Here is a 23,598-nt window from a genome sequence, read left to right as displayed (position 1 = left end):
GAAATGAGAAACATACGTCCGCATAGTAGGGAATGTTTTATATATTTATTTTGATCGACGTATGCGAAGTATCCCGTACGATACAAGATCGATTTCGTTATAACGATTTCTACTTAGTTAAAAAACATCGAACTAGTTATTATCTACTTCTGCTTAGATTTCACTCGAGTAATATCTTGCAAAGCTTATGTCTTTGGGTTTAGAATCGCTGATCATTCTTGTTAATTGCGCATTGTGGCTCGGTCTACCGCAAGATCGAGCGTACAACGTTCGTGAGAAAGATCGCATCGTAAACGTCATGATCGCGCCGGCGTGTTTGCTCTACGGAAATGTCATGAGAAAGATTATGGTAGTGGATATGATTTTTTTATGTTTTCCTTTTTCCTTCCTTTTTTTCTTTTTCTTTTTTTCTATGCGCATTTGCGCTCGCGTCATCGATATTTTAATATGGCAAGTTTCTTATGAAGGAGTTGGAATGGTAGAAAAATACATGAGACATTTGCATGAAACGTATTACGACTTTACGTATTTAACGAGTACAGCGATTTGCATTTGTTAGATCGGTACGCTATATATGTAATCTAGTTTTCACGTAGGAAGACTCTTTATGTAGGTGTTTTGCGTTCCAACGCGTTCGAATACCGCTTTCTTTGTTAACGGAGAATCGGCTCGGCTGAAACAGAAAGAAATAGGTCTGTTAGAGATGGCCCATGGAAGAAATCGAATCGGATCGTTCCGTTGTATAGCGGGATTTGCAGGGTACTTCCACTTTTTCTCGACTTTCATCGTCGAGGGAAGTAGGAATAAGAGAAAGAAGATCACCGAGAAAGAAAGGTAGATGTTCGCGAGACGAGGGCCTCTCCGAGAGTGATCGGACATACATACCATTCCCGAGGACGGGTTCTCGAACCGTAGCGCCACCTGCGTTCACCGTGGTACCTCAAAATGGCCGTCCCTCTCACCTCAGACCTTCTCGGAACGTCGACGAAGGCAGGTGGACGATTTGAAGTCGAATCGTCTCGCGTACACGTCGTGCTCGTTGGCAAGATATTTTTCCAGCCGGTCTTTCATAGATTCGAGTTCTTCAACGAAAAGTTTATCGAATGGCAAATTACGCGAGGGCCCCATTGAGAAAGAAAATACTTTGGACCTGATCGAGCGCATCGTCGTCCTAGATAGATCGCAGACTTCGACTCCGGACAGGTGGCTGGCCGGTGTTGGCCACGCTCTCTTTTATCTCGACCTTCCGTATTTTCTCCTTCCTGCTTTCCTTTAATCTCAGCGTTAATGTACGGCTGGTATGCGCGAAGAAAGTGGTGCGAGGTAAGGAGAAAAATTTCGGTGCCGTACAAGAGGTACGTACTACTCGGTACGTTCGGTGATTTCAATGCACGGTCGTAACCATCGCGGCCGTAACCGGAAGAAAGAAGCGAACCAGAAGGATCCCTCCTCGATCTTTGGAAAAGGTGTTTTCCATTTCGATGCTGTCGTCTCGGCATCGTTACTTTTCTCGAGATCGATGATTAATAGAGGATAAAGGAGAGAGGAAATAGAAAATCTTTCCTGGATATTAATTTTCTTCGAGGATGTTCCGAACCGAAGAGGAAACTCGTCGGTCATACGAGCAAGGATTATGAGGACGCGTAGGTATTTTGAAGGAACGTGTTGTAGCGGTGCCGTTGTCGCCTTCTCCAAGAGTAGCAAGCGGAGGGTGGGAAGAAGAATCTGACCTTGCGTCGATGTAGCCTCCTTCTTTTTTCCTTCATCGTGCTCCAATTGCTTCGCGTTCGCGCGCACGCGCGTATCTACACTCGTCAGTAAGTAAGTAAGAAAGAACGAGCGAACGAGCGAGCGAGCGAGCGAGCGAGAGAGCGAGAGAGAGAGAGAGAGAGAAAACTTACGTAGCAAGATCGTACTTTAACGATCCCGAAGACGCAAGAGAGAGGAATCTCACCGAGATTCCTCGAAAGAGTTTCTCCTCTTGATCGAGCCTCTCCTCGAGCGTGTCTTTTAAGGTCGAGACTATCCCGGCAAACGGGAATTTTAACCGATCGTCGCGATTCGACGAAAATCTTGCACTTTTGTAACCGGGTTAAGAGCCGCGCGCGCAAGTCTTCGGGGACCCCCTACTCCTTTACGTTTCTCTCCTTATCTTTCCATTCCTTTTGGAATTCCTTCCTTCGAACGAGAGGAAGGAATTCCATTGAGGAGAAACTCACGAAGGGACGAGTATGTTAACGGTCGTTTCAGCGAGCGTTAAGTAACAAGGCGAAATAAATCTAATTTCATTTTTTTCTATCCATCCTCGATGCCATTAATTCGTCATTTTCGATGATTCACGAGAAATGTCTATCCTCCATCCATCCGGTCCATCCATCCTCGCTCACCACGCAATATCTTTTTCGCAAAGATACTTTTCTCTTTCATCTTTGAGACTCGTACTCGATGGCACGTGCGTTCTCGTTCGCGCCTGCATCGAGTATATATTGCAGTACTAGTAAATAGCTCTAACTCTAGCTATAGGAAAAGATGACCTCGAATCAACAACGTTTGCTCGTACGTTATTGGAATGCGATGAATAATTATCAAGCGTGAAAGCACATAGCTGTCGAATACAGTAGTAGATACCGCCTAGTATAAATAATACCGGATCTTCTTTCGAGTCTTTACGATCGATTCGACTTTCTTTGCGAAAGTCATCATGAGAAAAGAGACTCGGAGAGATTCGTAACGATCGATCGACACGTAAGATTCGAAATCCTTCCTTTCGTCCAACAAACGTATTTAACTACGTTCGGAGGAGGAAGTCTGCCTCGACGATTTCGATCGTACCGATTTGCGTCGACGCGATGTATTGTGTTCTCTTCCTTTTCTTCCTCTCTCTCTCTCTCTCTCTCTCTCTGTCTCTCTCTTTCTCGTTTATCCCTCCCTTTTGTAGAACATCGTAGAAAGCGGGCATTCTATCGGAAAGGATTTCTCCTAAAATCGTCGGGTTTAATTACGCGCGACGATGCACCGATTCTTTACGAAAGAAAGTTGTTTTTTCTTCCAAACGCAAACACCGACCAAATTTCTTGCTTATAATAGATCGATTAAAAAGTATGGTATATATCCAATGATATTTCTTTTTTGAATTCTTAACTTTGAGTTCGAGTCAAAGAAAATGTTGGTAAAATAGAAGAAGAAAGGAAAAGAGAAAAGATAGCATATAAACAAATTTAATTGACTTTTCTTTCTATACTTTGAAAGTTTACGAGGGATAAATCGAGAAATTCCGAACATTCCGGAAGTAGTGTATATATATGTACCTTTTTCTTCTTCTTTTTTATTTTTTTTTGATTTCCACGAACGACTGTTCCTGCACCTCGCCCCTTCAATTATATATGCGAGATAAGCGATATTTCTACGAGTGGCAATGCGCTCAAAGGCATTCCGCGTTCCTACGAGTGAGAATCCGTGTCACGTATAGATATATGTATACACACTTACATACCATATACATTTACTATTACATTCGTATCGATAAAAAAAAAAAAATGAAAAAGATAACGAAGAAAATAATTGGGCCAAGTTATGCAGAAAATTACCAATCTCTGAATAATCTGAAATCGAATGAATTTAAAAGTTCGAAGATTTTTTTTTAGCCAATTAATTTTGTCGCCATTAATCGATATTTTTTTATTAACAATTTTCTTTCTCCTTTTTTCAACATTTATTGAATGCATCAAAAAAAGTAAAAAAGAAAAAGAAAATGAAATCGGAAGAAATCATTTCAGTCGGAATAAATAGTTTGGAAATTTATTAAAAAAATAATTATAAGTTTCATAAGATGGAACTATGGCTTGGTAGTTTCAATAATTGTATAATGTAAAGATTGTCCTATGGGTTGGTAATGTTTTGCAAAATAAACAACAGAACATTATGGGATTTTATGTTCAAGAATTTTTTTGTCATTTTGAGGGTTGGTAGATCACTGCGAATCTTGGCTCGATTTATTGGTAATCGACGATAGAAAAAAAATTGCGTTAATGTTCAATGGAGATCAAAGATGTATTAAAACAACAACAACAACAACAACAACAACAATAACAGCAAGGACAGAGAGAAGAAAGCGCGAGGAATAAAAGTCGCGTGGCGAAGTAGATTAACGAGAAGAAAGGAGGATGATCATTATCGGTGCAGACGCGACACGCATACGTCGACGTTTTACTCACGAAAATAACGAACGAAATGCTTTCTCTCGATGCGCTTCGGTATGCAAGCGACTCGCGTGTTCGTTCTTCGGAAGAAGGACTTTCTGAAACGTCTTTCTCCCTTTTTTCTTTCTTCTTTCTTTTTTTTTCTTCCTTAGCACGTCGTCTTTTACGACTCGTCCATAAATTTATTACGATGGAACGTAAGCAATCATATTTTCTAATTCTCCTATTTTTGTAAAAAAAAATCTCATTTATACGTTTCTATTAATTATTAAAAGAGAATTCATTGAAACGAATTAACACGTAACAGGAAAAAGAAAAGAAAGGAACGTAAACACGACTTTGTATTTCCTCTTGACATCGGCAATATTTTTGTTTATACTACATATTTATATATACGTAGGTAGGTACGTATATAGATACAATTGAGGACTCGGTTACGCGGCAGTCACGAGCTCGAGTTTATAGCTAACGATAAGGGAAACAGGTTGTCGGATCAATTTCAATTGGGATTTCGTTGTGATACTGTTAGAAGAGGATACGTTCTCGGTTTTCAAAGCTCGTTTCGGGCTCTCGTGGAAGGAAGGAAGGAAGGGAGACAGACAGACAGAGAGAAAAAGAGAGAAAGAAAAAAAAGTATGGCATACACGGACACAGTCGCGTTCGTCGGAAAAATACGATGCGGTGATGCGTGAGAGAGTTTCGCTTGGTTGCTGCAGTTTCGCTCTATATGGTTGTCAACCGTGTCGTAATTGCTATTGTCGCTCTCTCGACTACGAGTTCGAAGATGAATCGCAAAAGAGAGAGAGAGAGAGAGAGAGAGAGAGAGAGAGAGGAAGAGGAAGAGAAAGAAAGGAAGGAAGATATCACTGTATTGTTACATCTCTTTCTCTCTAGATCAACAAACGCATATCTACATAAATAGAAACGTAACATCGTCGTCCCTGGTAAGTTAAAATTAATCAAAAATATTTATTAACCGTTTGATAGAAACGATCGTTGAAAGAGAGAGGGAGAGATACTTAGGTATATACGTATGTGTACCTATTACACGTACGCACACGTGCGTACGAGAAGTACCGTTGATCTTTTGTGAAATTGATTAATCGGCTTTCACGTTAAAGGGGATCGACGATGAAACGTTAACTACGCGCAAAGCGTGGAAAGATTCGAATCAAGAAAGAGAAAGAGAAATAGAGAGAGAGAGAGAGAGAGAAAATCACGGCGGTCTCCATTGTCGGCATATCGCGGTCATTAAGCGTGTTGTAATTGCCACTGCAATCGCCCACCCAGACGCGAGCTATGAAAGAAAGAAAGAAAGAATGAAAGAAAGAGAGGAAGAGAGAGAATTATCGACGATGATTCGTTGCAAAAGTCGGCTGGCAGGAAAGTGTCGGCGAAGAGAGCGCGTCGGCCTCTTTATCTAACATATTCCGCCCCGACGTTCGTCATAAGTTCGTAACGATGACACAATCTTCCGGAAATTGTTTTCTTTCGTCCATTGAACGTTGCACCTTACGTAAGTTCTTTCGATGATAACAATACAATTTCGCTCGCGTATAATTTGTCTTGCGAGTAGAAAAGAGAGAGAGAGAGAGAGAGAGAGGGAGAGAGGAGCGGGGAGGAAGGGTGCGAGAGGAGACACGTAGCGTTTTTTATTTAAATATTAAATATTAGTACGCGAGGATGAGAATGGATGGAGAAAAGAAGGGTTCGACGAACGTGTGTGTGTGTGTGTGTGCGTGTGCGTGCACGTAATAAATTATTAAAAAAATTTCATTTTCAAATATTCCCAGGTCGCACGTACGTATCTGGAGGATTGAAAGAGGTAAATTGGATTCGCGTTTGAGAAAGAGAAAGAGAGAAAGAGAAAAAGAAAGATATATCATGTATCGACCAAATTTCTACGAGAGTACGTGCCTGAGATGCGCACAGACGGTTTATCAGGTCGACAGGGTCGGCCCTTTAAAGGACTTTACGTTCTTTCATGCTGGATGTTTCAAGTGTGCGATATGCGGTACGAAGTTAACCCTGAAGACTTATTACAACAATCAGCACACGATAAACGATAAGGAGGTTTACTGTAGCAGCCACGTGCCAAAACCAGGACCGGGTACGTTGGATGGTTCGAGCGTGGGCATAAGGAGTGCTTTGAACGTACCAAGAAGCGGTTACGTCAACGAACAGATCAGAGCTGGCGGTGCGTCACCTCGTGCAGCCTATCCACCTTGGTGAGCAAACATCTCTTCCTTTTATTTTTTTATTTATTTGATTTCTTTTTAATTATACCACTGCTGTGGTATAGGTTCTTACGTTTGATATACATGTGTATATATATATATGTATGTATATATAGTACGTATCTCTTTTGTAAAATAAGTATGTACTTCCACGTAAAGAACTTTTCCCTGGTTCGAGATTCGTCGTTCGATGTTTCGCCAAGCGAATCGATATAATCTACCAACGATTTCCTCGCTTTCCCTTCCTCTATTCGTTTTACCTTTTAGAGAGGAATCGTTGAGCCATGATAGAAACCGCGACTACTCTGCTCATCGTGATTATCTTCTTAAGTGCGAGTCGAATTAATCAGTGTAAAGTTATCATCGACTTTATCTCCTCTTCACTTACAAAATTCTTTCCTCTTTACAAAAAGTATTTGTCTCTTTCTTTCTTTCTCTCTCTCTCCTTTTTTACACTCTCGTTACCGTACCAATTACGCAAAGAGACTCGATGATCGACGAAAGTTACTTACTTTCCTAAAGAATTTCACTAAATCCCTCTCGTCACACCTTTGTTTTAACGTTTGACTAACGCTCGATGCGTTTACGCTCGTAGAAGAGGAGATATAGCCCGCGTATATGGACATTGCACACATTCCGTTCTTCCTTACCGCACACGTAAGAGGAATCTTTCTTTGCATGCGATCGATGCCGCTTATTGTCCGACTTTTTATGCTTGCAGCTGCGTAAAAGTTGGATGCATGCTGAGTACTTTAAAGTAGCACGAAAATACGTAATACGTATTGACGGTACGAAGAATTTTTTTTTCTACCTGTACTATCTTCCTCTCTCTCTCTCTCTCTCTCGTTCCAGTATTTGTTCTTTTGACATAAAGATAGACGATCAAAAGTCAACGTAAGAAAAAGAGAGAGAGAGAGAGAGAGAGAGAGAAGCAAAAGCAAAGCTACGTGATGAAAGATCAATGTATATGGTTGTGTGTACGTAGGCGTTCTCTCCCTCTCTCTCTCTCTCTTTCTCTCTCTCTTTCACATATGTATAGCACGTAGTACGTATTTTTGCCTTCGAGACAGAGAGAGATAGAGAGAGATAGAGAGGGAGAGAGAGAGAGAGCGAGCACATAGCTACACAGAGGATAAGTGAATGAACGGCCTCCTGAACGCTCTTGTTACCTCGTAAGAAGTTAGAAAGAAACGGAGTATGATATTTTTCTCACGACCGTGTCTAGAGTTTATAACGTTTTACGAATGATTTTTAATACATACAGTACGTAGGAGAAAATTCGATGTTAGTGGTTTAACAGTTACAGACTATTAAAACTGGTGGAACTATAATATCACGCGATATCAGGAACGTTTCCGATGATATTTATAGATATAAGCGTTATAGCGTGTAAGAGAACAGCTTCGGAGTTATTTAGAATTGTAGGTCAGTTCATTGTAGGGGATGTGCGAGGGAAAACGTTAAACGTGCTGTTTTTCCCATTAAAACGTGTAAAAACCGGTAGAAACGAAGGACAGAACTTTGCTAGAACGTTGATCTAGACGTATCTACGCTAACGCACGATAACTCCTACGATATATAACTGTGTACGTACGTATGTATATACCTATTTAAACGTTACTCTCTTCTACCTGTTGCTCGCACAATGAAACTAATTTTCCGCAAGAGAAGTTATGTGGACTCACGTACTTACTTACACGTTCCCTCCTCTTTCTGAATCTAATATAACCTGCATCTTTATCCGATTGTTATCTATACTTAATATTTTTTTCCTTCACGCTATGAGACACGATCTCTGTATATAATTTTCTTTTTCCCTTTTTTCTTCTCTCTTTCTTTTTTCTTTTTCTTTCCAATTCATATAAATTCTGTTATATGAATTCAATTGATTCTAAACCTGTGCCCTTGTTAAAGTTTAATAGTATATCGTGTAAAAGATCGTTCGACGTTTCTAACATTGATGGACGGTCTTAATCAAAGCGTCCGTTTCCAAATGGATAGGACGAAGAGTAGAGAGAAGGAGGGAGGAAGAGAGAGAGAGAGAGAGAGAGAGAGAGAGGGAGGAGGAGCAAGGCAACGGTAATGTCCAGCCATATACCATGTTCCTTTTCAAAGAGATCCATCAATTCGAAGAGCAGCATAGTATTACTATTAACAATGTGGAGACGTGACGTTGCACGACGACAGGCGGTGCGCATAACTTGTACTCACCCTCTCTCTCTCTCTCTTTCTCTCTCTCTCTCTCTCTTTGTCGCTTTTGTCTCGGACTCCTTTCATATAACACGATTCGAACGCAATTAAATGGTAACAATGGTCAACCGTAAGGTCGAGGATGATATTATCGACGATTTAGGACTCATTGTCCTGCAACCAGTAAAAACGTTTAAGAATGATCTATTCTTTGTCGACGTACCTTTAAAAGATAAATCTTGTCATGGTGAAAATTAAAAAAAAATAAAAGAAAAGAGAAGAGAAAGAGAGAAAGGAAGGAAGAAAGAAAGAAGGGATGAAAGGAGGACAAGAAAAATAAAATGTAAGACATATAATCTCCTTCAGTTCTGAAGAAGTTCGTCTTGGTGATTTTGTTGCAGTTACGATAACGTAGACTCGCCTAATTACGGTAGGCACTTGAACGGACACGGTTCACCCCCAGCTACGAATTCGTCTCAAGGGAGAGATTATCACGGCGGTGGTAGCGGTGGTGCATCCTCTCCGTATAACCATCATCAACAACATCATCATCATAATCATCATGCACAGGACGGAAGTTATCAGTATGGGAGATTCGATGCTAGTGCGCTTCACATTGCGCATGCTCTCAAGCAAACGGAACTTCAAAAGGGTTATAGCAAGGCTCGCGAGAAGCCCATCGATTATTATCTGGTGAGTCATTCGACGTATGTATGTATGTATGTATGTGTGTATGTGTAGTACAACTTTATATATATATATGTATGTATATGTATAAAATATGTAGTTTACTTTGAACGTGTAACGTTACGTATATGTATGTATATATGTATACACGTACATACGTATGTATTACGTTCTCCTCGCACGACGAGGAGAGCCTGTGGTCATCGCCGTATTAGGACGAGAGAGTTTACTATGTCGAGTCCCTCTTCGTTCAACTCGAACCACTCTTGCACGCGGCCTCCTTATTTTCCTTCAAGAGTCTCTTCGTGTTTCAAAGAACGATCGTGAAATAATTCGAATATTTTACATTTATCCCCTCGATATTTTTAATCGATACGGTGCATGGTCCGGGTATCAAAAAAAAAAAAAGAAAGAAATTGGATTAATACGAACGAAAATTTATTTCACCCGAGTAAGAAGAAAAAATTCGAATTGTTTTTTCTCCTCTTTCTTTTGTATATCTCGTTTCTACAGCAAAAAAAAAAACATTCTAATCTCTAAAAGAATAATCTCTAAAAGAGTAATCTCTCAAAGAGATATCTCCTGTATAATATGAGAGACTTATAATAGATACGATCTTATCCTCGATATTATCTTAAACAGGTTCTCTAAACTCAAACGCATAAGTGTTTCTAGTTGCGATTCTCTAGCGGTATTCTTGTTCTGGCACTCGCTTAACTTCGGTTAAACGAAGATTTATTCGTCAATTTTAAAAGATCGTTTGTAATCTCGTTATCTTAATAGGATATTTATCGTTTCGCGTTAAATGATATTTGAAATATAGTAAAAGAAGGTACGGAATGGTATGACACAATTCCGTCGATTCTATAAAAAGCAATCGCTGAATAAAAGGTTGTCACCGGATTTGTGATTCGCTTTGTCCTTGACTCTGGGTCACTCGGCTATAAAGAGAAGCTGCGCGATTAACCATCTCTCTCTCTCTCTCTCTTTCTTTCTCTATCTCCGTGTGCAGTGACGTTAACTTCGTCAAATGAAATATTTACAAATTTTTGATCTAACCAAATAGAAAACAATCTCGTCGAGTATTTGCTCGTAGAGAAAGAAAAAGAGGAAGAAAAAAGAGACGAAGTTTGGTATTCTTTTTTTTTCTTGCTTTCCCACCTCCTCCACCCTCCTGCCCACCTCTCTGGCCTCGTCTTGACTTGGACAGAAAACGGAGATAAATCGTTTGGAGTGTAAACCGGTCCTGGAAGTTTCAAGAGACGAGCGTGGAATCCGACATGCGTTTCTGCGAGAAACTTTGAGAAGAAAAAAAAAGAAAGAAAAAAAGAAATAGAAAGAAACAAAAAAGAAAAAAAAGAAAAAATAAGAGAAAGAAGAAGAAGAAGAAGAAAATGGCGCGTCTCTTCAAAAGAGAAAAGAATTTCGCAGTGACGTTTCCGATCGGTTTTGATGCGGAATGTGTAACGCGCACGGCTCAGATACGATGTTTACATGAAAATGAGTTTGCCGCTTTTCCCATCGGTCCTTCTGAAGAATCCCAAGGAGGAGAAGGAGGAATAAGAAGAAGAAGAGGAGGAGGAGGAGGAGGAGGAGGAGGAGGAGAAGAACAAACCGCTAGTCGCTCTACTATCGAAACGTTTTCTCTTATAATCCGCTTTCGCGCGTTGCTTGGCGAAATACGATTTGGTGGATTGCCATTTTGCGTGATATCTGGTGAATGCCAGAGACAGTAGTGTCCGCCGTCGACACCGGACTATGTATGGCTATGCGTAAAAGGAACGAAAGACAGCGTGGGCTCGATGACGCGAGATACGCGTGTTACGTTTCTTCTCTTAGACCCTTTTTCCAGGCGAATGCCAACGCCGGAAACACCCGCATGAATTTCGATATCTCGCGTGGGTGAAAACGAATGAACTTTATTGATTTTTTCAAGTTTTTCTCCGTCCCTTCTTTTATTTTTTTAACTCTGTCATTCTCGCCTTTTTCATACGTGCTCTAATATGTTTATTTATATAAAAAAAAATATATATATGTCGCGGAAATTATTATGAAAATTAATAGATAATAATAAGTGATATTATTATTCATTTTCGTTTTTCAAAGAAACAGGTATAAGATTGTCGTGCGAGTAGCAGTTAGCAAATTTAATATTTGTGTTTTTCACAATGGTAAAAACGTTATGAATTACATTAAGAAAAGAAAAACCATAAGAGAAAACTAGTTCTCCTTGTTATAGTAGATATATCCTAGAGTACACTTTCCGTAACCAGAAGATATCCACGATATAATCGATCGATTCCCAAGCCGAGATTCTTTCTCCTTGGTTAGCAAGGAAGACAATGAGTTTCCCTCGTTACTCGAATCGTTAACACAACGAAGTAAAGTAACATCTTCGCTTTTCCTGCTGCTTGAAAGCGGAAGGAAAGAGAAGCTTTCTTTGCGGTCACGCGAAAGGGAATCGTTTTCGTTTCTGTGATTCTAATTTGAAGATTGTTTCTTTTTAAATTAAAGATTTTCTTCGTGCGCAACTTTCTTTTTTTCATTGAATTAATTAAGAGAGAACGAAAAATACAAATTAAACTTTTGTTCGTGTATTCTCGTTTTTTTCTTTTCTTTTTTTTTATACACAAGTATGCTTCATTAAAAAAAAAAAAAAAAAGAAAGAAAGAAAGAAAAGGAAAGGAGAAAAAATTATGAAAGAAAATGATATTCGTTGGAGCAATTCTAATTGGAAAGAGACTCTTTTTAAATTTAGAATCTTTTTTACGCACAAACACACACATACACACACACACCTATACTGTCTTTTTTCTTTATTGATTTTACAAGAGAAGACGAAAAAAGATAGAAATAAAATTTTTCATTCATATGTATGCTTTAATATTCTCGTTTTTTGAAACACGTAAGGAGCATTATGGCTTCATTTAAAAAAGAAAAAGAAGTTAATGAAAGATAATGGTATTTATAAGTTGAGGAGGGCTCGCCTTCGTAGGAAAGCCAATATTCTCAGTTCTCGCCTTATCCTCATTCGGGGTTACTCGAACGAGCGTGTTCGCGTATGCGTGTGATGTAATCGTTGCGTGGGTATCTCTATCTTTCCGTCTCTCTCTCTCTCTCTCTCTCTCTCTCTCTCTCTCTCTTTTCCTCTCTCTGTTCATACCAACGTTTGCTAGCGTAACGCAACGATAAAATTACTGTTATAAAATCGAGGAGATTATTTAAGAAGAATGTTTCATATAAGTGGATTGTTCTTTTCAATTTTCGAGGATTTCGAAAAGAGAAAAAAAGAGACAAGCACCTTGATCTTAACGGGTACTTATCTTACTATGAAATAAAATATTTTCTTCCCCTTTCTATTTACTTTTTCACGATCAAAAAGATTCATTATCAAAGTAGAACTTGAATGAGATCTAGGAGAGACGGAAGAAAGCAGAAACGAGCCGTGAAAGTAGTTTCAGCAAAAAGTGGACGACCGAGGTTAAGACTGACGCGAGCGAACGTTGATTGTAACAAATAAAGAATATATATATGTGTGTATTTCTGTGTGTGTATGTGTGTTTTGTGTGTGTATATATATATACGTATGTATGTATATATTTAATAGCGAACCCCATAACTTTAATTGCAACCTGCTGTAGAAAACCTGTTCGATAGAGCGAATCGATCGGTTCGAAGTTGATGTTAGAAACAGTGTTCTGCCGATCGCGTTAACGAAAACTTTTCCAAATTTCTATCGTGATAACATAAGAAAAGTTTTATCAAATCCGTATTGAAACAGACAAGATTCAACGATGAGGAGACTTCGCGAGGACTTGGAAATTCTCGAAACGATTAACATCGTGCACGATGTGAAACAGATGTTTTCTTTCCTCGATAAATTCGTTAGTTATCAACGAATTAAGATTTAAGTATACGCGAGTCATTCTATAAATAAATAAATAAATAAGTAAATAAGTAACTATAAGTAAAAATATGTATATATGTATTAATGTGAAAAATATAATTTGTCGATCAGGATCGAGACGAGCAGACGCGTTTGGAGATGAAGCATCGCAAGGAGGAAGATGATCTTTATAGAAAATTTGCTCACCATCGAGAAGAAGAAGATCGACGGATTAGAGAAGAATTTAGAGTACGTATGGTGGCTACGTTCGAGTACTTTGTTCTTTTCTTTTTTTTGTTTGATTTGATTTGTCAATTTATACGGTATTAGTGATTTATCTCGTCCTCTTTCTTTCTCTCTTTTTTTCTATCTTCGTATGTTTACTTTACAAAATGAAATAAAAAAGGACGAGTGGGAGAAGGAGCTGGAACAATTATCGGCGAGGTGGGAACGAGAGAAGGGAGGAAGAGCGCGTACCCAACAATTTCAACAGGAGAAAGAGGACTTGGAGAAAAACATGACTCTTCGCAGAGACAAAAAGAAGGAAAGTCTCACGAGGAAAATGTTGGAGCACGAGCGGTACGTTTATATTATCTAATTAAAATGGCAGATGGCTTATCATTATGGCGATGTCTTACTTGCATAATATTCGGTTAATGTCGAGCGTTTACTTAGAAGAACCACAGCTGAACGATTCAAATTATTATTACCGTGGAACATTATTTTAATGAGAAAGGAAAAAAAAAATATATATATATATATATCGTTTCGAAAACTGTACCGAGTCTCGCGTACGTAGCCGTTCGTTTCAGGGATTAAGAGAGAAATTTCTTTCGAAAGCTTGAAATAAAAAAAGCTTGGAATAATCGATGAATATTATTTGATCTTTTGACGAATTTACAGAGCTGCCACGGCAGCATTGGTTGAGAAGCAGAGTTCGGAGATGTTGGAACTGATAAACGAGGCAAGAAGCGAGTATATGCTTCAAGAGAGTTTGTATCTCGATGAGGGTGACGGTTATACTCAAGAAGCACCACCACCGTACCCTTCCCGAGCTCCACCACCTCAGCCACCGGCCTTAGCTAAGTATCACATTTACAACGATCCCATGGAATTCGCGGATATGGATCAAATCGCGATCTCGGTAAGAATACGATCCTCGAGTTATGAGAGAAGGAATCGGTGAGGATTTAATACATTTTTTGTATACTCCTAGGTCGCTCAAGAAGATCAAAAGACGTTTACCGACCTTGTACGTCAATTGGTTAGCAGATGTGGCTCGGATATCGAGAAGGCAAGGACGATATTTCGGTGGATCACTGTAAAGAATCTCAACACCATGCAATTCGATGAGAATTTGCGAGGAGATACGCCTATGGGACTCTTGAGAGGGATCAAACACGGCACCGAGAGTTATCACGTTCTATTTAAACGACTCTGCAGGTAGGATCGACGATCCAAACGAATCGTTAGCAACGTCAGCTATATTATCTTTCAATCGTATCGTACGATTTTTAGTTACGCTGGGTTGCACTGCGTCGTTATCAAAGGTTACAGCAAGTCCGCTGGTTATCAGCCGGGCGTTTGTTTCGAGGACAATAGGTTCAGGAATAGTTGGAACGCCGTTTACGTCGCCGGCGCGTGGAGATTCGTTCAGTGCAATTGGGGAGCTCGACATCTCGTAAATGCCAAAGAAGTCCCACGTCCTGGCCAACCAAAAGCAAAGAACGATAGCCTAAGGTACATTTTCGAGATCGTACGAGTTTATTTGGAATATTTTTAACGGAGTTAATATATATGTATATATATATATAACTTAGGTACGAGTACGACGATCATTACTTTCTCACGGATCCAAGAGAATTTATATACGAATTCTTTCCACTTCAAGAAGATTGGCAATTGCTCAAACAACCGATCACGTTGAAAGATTTCGAGGAATTACCCTTCGTACGATCGTTATTCTTCAGGTACATTTTGCAACAAATCTCTTTTCCAAATGTCGTTGGATGTCAAACTAAATATTATAGATCAGAACTCCCCAATATTTTAACGGCAACTATCGACTATATAGCGATAGAAAACGACTCGCGAAAGTACCGTTCCTTATAAATTCTGGGCTTGCAGATATGGCCTTTATTTTCCGGATACGAACACAAATGCCGTTATGTACACGGATTCGACCGGTGCCGCGACCGTAAGAATAGCGATGCCTGCACACATGCAATCGTCCCTCATTTTTCACTATAATCTGAAATTTTACGATAACGACGGCGACGGATACGATGGGGTTTCGTTGAAACGTTTCGTCATGCAGGTAAGTACAACGTTTCCAATAAATAACAGTAATAAAATAAAAGGTCGATGATTTTCGTTCGTCGTAAAAAGAACAAAAAGAAAAAAGAAGAAAGAGATAGAAATAAAAAAAAAAAGAAAAAAGGAAAAGAAAAAGAAACGAAGGAAAAATCGGCTCAAACGATATATCGATCGGAAAACGTCGAAGATCTCGTATCGATTAGGGGAAAATGTTTGCAGTCGGTCGTCGGTAACATCGTTGCATTTCGAGTGCACGCTCCGTGCTCGGGAGCATTCCTCTTGGACATATTTGCGAACGCGGTCACGCCGAAGGAGTACTTGACGGGTGAGCCAATGAAGTTTAAGAGCGTGTGCAAATTCAAAATCGCTTGCGAAGAACTTCAGACGGTGATGGTTCCACTTCCGGATTGTGCCAGTGGCGAGTGGGGTCCTACCAAGGCTACCAGACTGTTTGGATTAATACCGATAACTCATCAGGTTCGTTCGAAATCGTTTGAAACATTTTTCATGATTCGCGATAGGTTCGTATAAGACGGATGAGTCGTTAATGACTCTTAAGTCGCATGGAATATTTTTACGAATATTTTTCTATTTTTGTCTCGTTTCTCTATAGGAAGCTCTGGTATTCGCCGGACGAGAACTAGAGATTCAGTTTCGTATGTCACGACCTTTGACCGACTTCATGGCGACTCTCCACAAGAACGGTATCGAAGAGAAACGACTGTCAAAGTACGTCGCGCATTCGATCGCCGACGACGACGTTGTAACTTTCTCGATAAGTTTCCCAGAGGAAGGCCAATACGGTCTTGATATTTACACGAGAGAATCAACCGGACCAACTACCGCCCAACACGACGTCACCGGTGAAAAACATTTGCTAACCCATTGTTGCAAGTATCTCATCAATTCCAGCAAACGGAATTAAGGGATTTCAACGGGGAAGATTCTTCTATTTATCTTTCTAACTCGCGTGGACTCGTTCTTATTGTCGTCGTCGTTGGTCCTCGTTGTCCTTTTTATAACAGGATAGAACTGAGATCCTCTGCAGTAGACGTGACGAACTCTGCTGAAAATGAAGCGTCAGCTTGTCGTCGTTGTCGAGCTCATTAACAATTTCTGTCTGTCTCTCTCTCTCTCTCTCTCTCTCTTTCTCTCTTTCTCTCTGACGTGTCTTTTAATTTAAAGTCTTCCAACAAAATAGCAATTACGTTCTTGGATAAACCGGTCGAGTAGCCTCGACGTTACAACGTGCGACTGTTTCTCTCTCTTTCTCTCTCTCTCTCTCTCTCTCTCTCTCTCTCTCTCTTTCTCTTTCTCTCTTTGAATATGTCGCAAAACTATCCCCAGCTACAATTAACATAATGAACATTATTTCCACCATTGACGTTTCATAATGACTTTGCTAAGACTCGAATGATGATCCTTTCCTATGAATTTTTTCTTACGTAAAGTAAGCGACGTAGAACTCGTTTACGTTATAAACAATGTTACAAGAAGATAAAGGAAACTCGAATCAAAATAGAATTTTTTTCATGGATGTTTTCTTTTTTTTCGTTTTTAACGATGAGACAAAGTAAAGGGTAAAACATACCTATCGTCAAGCACGATGTAAGCGAGTTAACGAGCTACCTCCAGAGATATTTTTCATCATAATGTAGAGCATGTACGGTCATAGATATATTTGGATAAATCGAACGAGAGAGAAAGAAAGAGAAAGAGAAATACAGAGAGAAAGAGAAATTTAAGTTTTCAGTAGATATGAAGAAATTAGTATGTTATAGGAAATGTGGCTGGGGTCATAAAAAATTATTTTTTGTTGAAGTAGCGATAAAAAATACAACATAAGCTTTTATCAAGTATTTTATCGAATGGTTTTATAAAAAAATGAATATATATACATACATACATATGTATATATATATATATATATATATACATATATACATGTATATATATATGTTTGTGTGTGTGTGTGTGTGTGTGTATATATATATATATATATATATATATATAGGTATATATACGTTAATACAAAAATCTATAAAATCCGTGTTGAGTTTCACGATATAATGACGATATAAAAGCGTTTGATAAAATACATATGTGATATTTGTTTTCCATTTTTACGTCCTCTTGACAAAAAGGTTTATTTCATTTTTTTTTTTCATTTCTTTTTTATCGTTGTTGCAACAAGAAACAATTACTTTTTTTTCAAATGTTTAATTCTTCACGTATCTCATATAGCAACCTAATCTCTACGTATCTACTCACAAATGAAAAAAATCGAAAAAAATATATTCGATTAGAAAAAGCGTCCTGATATTTCTACGACCTATTGTACGTATATACATACGTGTATAGTACGTGTACACACACACACACACACACACACACACATATGTTTAAACGTCGATCATGCCACCAAATGTACCTCGAATTTCGAACGAACGATCTTAAGATTGCTTACTAAAGGATTAAGTAAAGAGAGAGAACGTAAGTTTTCATAGAAAAGTAAATTAACTTGAATGTACGAAAATAAATCGCTTAGGTATATATTTGTACGTATAGGCTACATTCAAGGACGTTTTCCTTAGAAAAATTCGTCGTCCTATGAAAGTGGAATTTAAGCTCGCGTTTTCTTAAAGCTTTTTGTTAGAGGTGACTGGAAATACGAAAGGTGCTCGTCTACCTACGTTTATGTACATAAGTTATTTATGCACGTATATTGGTATACATATGTATGTGCGTTCTATCGTATACCGTTCTAAACGTTTCAAACGACGCACATCGTTGGAGAATGAGAACGCTAAGAGGAATTTCATCGTTGCGATGATTCTCGAGAGAAATATACAAAGAGACACGCGCACACACACACACACATTTAGAGGTGCTATAGTTTATTTCTATTTCGCGCGCGCGCGTAAAAAAAAAGAAAAAAAAAAGCAAAAATTTACGTAAGCTATTGTTTTTATTTCGCCTTGTTAATTTTTTTTCTTTTTTTTTTTTTCTTTCTCGCAATAATAATATTCTTGTTATTAATTGAAATTCTAACGACGCTTATGGGAGAAACAGAAGAAGAAGAAGAAAAGGAGGAGGAGGAAAAAGAAAAAAATGAAGAGAGAACCAGAGGAATGTGACCGTCCATGTTCGCGTGGTTCTTGATACTTGCAAAATAAGTTTATAACTCGAGCTTATCATTATTTTCTCACTTTGTTTTAATTTTTAACGTTGATTTAGTCCGACATGTAAATTAATTTTTTTTATAAATATCAATAAGTATATACATATAAATATATAAATATATAAATATATAAATATAGATATGTATATATACATATACATATATGTACACGTATATAAACGTATTTATATTAAATATTTGAGCAGAGAAAAAGAGATGGTATTCCTTGTATAAAGATCGAATAAAAATAAAAAATAGATTGAATGCCGTTAACAGTCAAGAGATATTAGAATGATAATATAGCAGAAATCTTTAATACCGTCCTATGTACCAACGTAAGCTACAACGTAATGAAGTTAGTTCCTAATTGTAAGCAAGGATGGCGCGAGAATATCAATTTTAATAAGGGAGGGGGAAAAAATCTCTATACGCATATACACGTAGAATCTTTTCCGAGATATGACCATAGAGAGTCGAAAAAAAAGAAGAAAGAGAATAAAGGGAACAATACTGAAAAAGATGCAAGTTGCAGGAATGCAATTCGAGGCGTGTTAATTTCTTCGCGTCTTTTCTAGAAACTAGACGAAACGAACGATGAGAAAATCTAAGGAATAAGGTATGCGAGGAGAAATGCGAAAAGGGATATTCATATTTTCTGATTAAAACTCGTTGAAACGATTTGTTGATGGAAAATATAAGCGGAAGCTTTGGAAAGTTTAGCAAAGAGACTGCTGAAAGAAAAAGGAGACTTTTTGCGTTCTTGTTTTTGTACTTTTATGTATTTTACGTTGGGAAGAACGTTGTTATTATGAAAACTAGGTAATTATTGGATACGCTTCGTGCATTAGTTCAACGATGAATCGTTATTTGCGGTATGGATATTTTATTTCCTTCCGACGAAGCTAATTGCTACGAAAAGAAAGAAGAAAGAAGAATGAGAGATAGATAGATAGATAGATAGAGAGAGAGAGAGAGAGAAAGGGAGAAGGGTAGTTGCGCATTAATTAAATAGCCTGCCCTCCTTTTCACCACCCCCTCCTCTTTGCTAACTTCCGGAATACGACTGACTCGGAATTGGAGAGACGAGTTAAAGAAGTTTTCCTTCCACTCCCCTCTTTTTCCGCCCTTTCCTCCTCCTCTCCGCGCCACCTCACTCCTATCTTCGTTTCACGAGTTTTCTCATGGAATGGGACAATTTCATAAGTCCATCTCGCGTTCCACGATTTATCGTACCGTATCGGGAATTGCAATTTCAAATTAGCAGCGTCCATTAGCCCGTTACAGTTATGGTTACGTATGTATTACGTATAGGGAGAAGAACCATTTGCAAATATTATTGGAAAGATGATAATATATGACGTACATTTAACTCATTGATATATATATATATATATATATATATATATATATATATATATATATATATTCACACACATTATAATGTACACACATTGATATGTGTATATATATCTACATATGTATGTACGTATATATGTATATATAATCGTACGAAACGAACGAAGTAACGTAATTTCCTTACTTTTTCGTTTTATAAAATTTAATTAAAAGAAGAAGCTGCAAAGAAGCGAAGAAAAATGGTTTCCAAACAGATGAAAATAATGAGAAAATTATTATGAAAGAAATGAATGAATTTTTGTTCACACACGTTACACGCGATTCATTTTGAATGTGTATTGAGAGGGAAAGAGAGAGAGAGAGAGAGAGAGAAGGAACGAGTCTTTACTCGTCGATCGATTCAGCCAATTCGAGCTAATTTCTCCATCGACAGGAAGCAAATACACGGCGTTCGAGTCGATCGGAACATTAGCTCTCTCAAGAACATAACTCGAGGCTCTCCTGATTATTCACCCTCTATTGCCGATTTTCCTTGCGAAAGGGAACACCTGTTAAGCTTGGCTAATTTCCTATAAACCCACAAGGCGAAAGCCCGTTCAGAATTTTAAATACTAGGCGCAAACGACATTCGTTGGTCGGTCCCTTTAAAACAACCAACGGTATGACAAAAGAAAAAAAAAATAAAAAGGGAAGAAGAAAAAAGGAACGAGCAAGGGGTGTTGGAGAAAAAAAAAGAAAACGAAGAGAAACAAACGTCAACGTACACTCTACTAAAAGGGAAAATGCGCGTCTTTATTTTTATTACTTTTCGTTGGAACGTTTCTACGCGTAAGTACTTTAGTTTTTTCTTTACTTACTTTTTCGTTTAATACAAATACGAGAAATGCCATTATCGATGTAGTATAATGTACTTCTCGAAATTTACTTCGTAAATCAAATTCCACGATAACGTAACTTTACTTTTTGGGTCAACAACCAGTCGGGCATATTATTTCGCTTAGGATTACGCTTGTACATTTATTATCGATGGAAGCGTGTTATTAATTAATCGTAGAGTTAGTTCGACATTATTCATCGCAGATGAATAACTTATTCGTAATTTCATGATTCCAAAATTTATTTTAAATATATTAATAGAACGGTACAGTTCAAATATAATAGCAATTTTCGAGAAGCAATTCAATATTCAAGAGTGAAGTTAAAGGCAGAGACAAGGAATAAGAATAATTTAGAAAGAAGCCTCGAGGAGTTTTGGCACGCATCGTCGAATATTTCGTTTGCATGATTAATAGGGGAGAAGAGACTTTCGCTTAGAGCGAAACCGCATCTTCGGTAATATTGTATATTCCATAACGATTCGTTGTGTTCTCTCTCTCTCTCTCTCTCTCTCTTGCTTTCTCAAGGGTGATGTGCAAGAAGGGGGTATATACGAGGGGCGATAGCTATCGCGATTTCGTAGCGAGCGTGTAACATTCGTCAAAGTGATGGTGGTGCTAGTAGTAGTAGTAGTGGTAGTTGGTGGTGGTTGTGGTGGTGATGGTGGTGATGGTGGTGGTGAGCTCACGCCCATCGGCTTTTCTAATCTCGGAACTTTAGGCGAGCATCTATAATGCATGCCGGCTGTGCGAGGGTATTTCTAATCTCACACAAGTAGTAGCAGTTCTACCCCTCGTAGACTTTCGAGATAGTCGAAATAGTATATCGAGAGCATCGATAGCTCTTCTCTTCTCTTTTCTTTACACGAATGAGTCACTCTTTCGTTTTCTTTCTTTCTCTCTTTTTTTCTTTCTCTCTCTCTCTCGCTCTCTCTTTTCAGCGACATTGCGTTCCTGAAAAACGTCATTTATTTTTAATACGCTAAGGTCTACGTATCTCCCTCTTTTTCTCCGAAGGATAATGGCACGTTTTCACGCTCGACCACGAGACCCACAACCCTCTTGTTCCCTTTCTAACTTTTCTGAAACGAAGGATACGTAATTTAGGACGGTGGAGTTCGGGGGAGACAATCGGCAGATTTAATGAGACTTTGACGATCTTACAAAAATAAAGAATTTTTTATTTCAAATTGAACAGAAAGTTCTACTATCAATAATGGATCTGCTCTGGGAAATGGCTGAAGGATCGGAATCACAATCCTTCTCTCTCTCTCTCTCTCTCTCTCTCTCTCTCTCTCTCTCTTGTTGAGAGCTAACGGTATGCACGGTATGAGACTGGTCGTGCTCGAAATTTCTCAGCTATGGAACGCCATACCGAAAATTCTTCGAACTACGATCGACGTATAATTTTCGAATGTACATCGAATGGAGAAAGATTAACGTTCTATGCTTTAAAACACACACACACACACACACACACACACATATCCTTTCGTAATCAAGTAGAACGAAACAAAAGTTCAGAGGATTAAAAAGAAGAACGAAGCAGCAGTTTTCTTCCTCCTTCCTTTCTCGTAATTTTTTTTTTCTTTTTTCTTCCTTTTTTTTCGTTTTTTCTTTTTCTCTCTGAGGGCAGCAGATGCTCGTGGATTTTCGAGAGATGGCGACGTACCGATAACACGGCCTAGAGGAAATGGAAAATGGCTGAGAGAGAAAGAGAGAAAGAGAGAGAGAGAAGCAGCCGGCCGGTTTTTCGAAGCACGTTTCTAAACCCACAGAGAGGGAAAAGTCATTTGATGATGGAATGGATCCTACGATCTAGCACGGCCTCGTTTTTCGATCCTTCCTCTGACAGAAATTGAACGAGGACGAAGAACGTTCTAGCAAACTATCATGAGATTTTTACGAATGATAGTGTTTTAATTAGAATACTCTTGGTAACGTTTGAAATACGTTCGAAATAACCTTTTCATCTTCGAGAGGAGAAGTTAAATAAATGCGTTCGATCAACGCACACGTACGCGTATACACGCCAGTCACGAATAGATCTATAATCCTCTATAACTTTATTTCTGCGTTGCTTTTTAACAAAACTATTATAAAATATGAAATTTATATCTCTACGATTACTACAGTATTATATACCATGTTAATTTTTCGACACGAAGTAATAATTAATTTTTTTTCTTTTCTTTTTTTTTATAATTCGAAAGGAGAAATACAATTTTTTCGATAATACCAAAACGTATGCAAATATGTATGTCATTTCAAAGTTATACGACGTTATAGAGGATTAAATAAAATATTTTGAAAGATGGATCGATAATCGGCATTAATTATGTTAAACATGTTTGCATCGTTCGGAACGATCTATTCTATGAAATATAAAAGTTTATCGATCGGATGAATGCATCTAGCTATACTATAATAGTTTTTCACGGAGGAAGAAGTATGAGATTAAAAAAAAAAAAAAGAAGAAGAAAAGGGAACATCAGTTGGAAATAAACGTGCTTTAGTTGCTTTTCCATGGGAAATAAGAAGCCATGGAAAATCGTGTGTTCCCACGTCGAAATGAAACGAAAGGAAACATTCGCTGTCGTTATTTTCGGACGACATACGTGCAAAAATGAATATCCAACTTTTTTTTTTCTTCTCTCTCTCTCTCTCTCTC

The 23,598-nt window shown here is 38.3% G+C and overlaps 2 protein-coding genes across 6 annotated transcripts in view; one reads left to right on the top strand and one right to left on the bottom strand.

Annotated features, from left to right (window-relative positions):
- LOC127063808 (E3 ubiquitin-protein ligase lubel) overlaps nt 1-23,598 on the bottom strand; it is a 75,261-nt gene that overhangs the window by 16,236 nt on the left and 35,427 nt on the right. The window lies entirely within an intron of this gene.
- Nucleotides 822-20,014, top strand: LOC127063812 (hillarin). 5 transcript variants are annotated; one of them, XM_050994038.1, is made up of 12 exons: nt 822-1,647; nt 5,993-6,427; nt 9,028-9,319; nt 13,332-13,448; nt 13,606-13,778; nt 14,103-14,343; nt 14,416-14,642; nt 14,718-14,939; nt 15,020-15,169; nt 15,327-15,516; nt 15,735-15,992; nt 16,129-20,014. In XM_050994038.1, exons 1-12 carry the CDS (start codon nt 1,634-1,636, stop codon nt 16,438-16,440), a joined length of 2,631 nt encoding a protein of 876 aa, XP_050849995.1. In that variant the 5' UTR covers nt 822-1,633; the 3' UTR covers nt 16,441-20,014. The 5 variants fall into 5 exon arrangements, with proteins under 5 accessions (XP_050849995.1, XP_050849997.1, XP_050849998.1 ...); XM_050994040.1 differs by having other exon boundaries at nt 822-1,817; XM_050994041.1 differs by having other exon boundaries at nt 823-1,643.

The sequence above is a fragment of the Vespula vulgaris genome, chromosome 5 (genome assembly GCF_905475345.1).
Source record: "Vespula vulgaris chromosome 5, iyVesVulg1.1, whole genome shotgun sequence".
NCBI classification, from domain to species: Eukaryota; Metazoa; Arthropoda; class Insecta; order Hymenoptera; family Vespidae; genus Vespula; species Vespula vulgaris.
The sequence above is the reverse complement of the archived record's forward strand: the minus strand, read 5'-3'. Positions and strand labels throughout refer to the sequence as shown.

What these genes read in the sequence shown, in the direction of transcription:
- LOC127063812 (XM_050994038.1), top strand. An exon ending in AGCCCATCGATTATTATCTG is followed by an intron (nt 9,320 to 13,331) that starts GTGAGTCATTCG and finishes TTTGTCGATCAG; the next exon opens with GATCGAGACGAGCAGACGCG. An exon ending in TAATACCGATAACTCATCAG is followed by an intron (nt 15,993 to 16,128) that starts GTTCGTTCGAAA and finishes GTTTCTCTATAG; the next exon opens with GAAGCTCTGGTATTCGCCGG.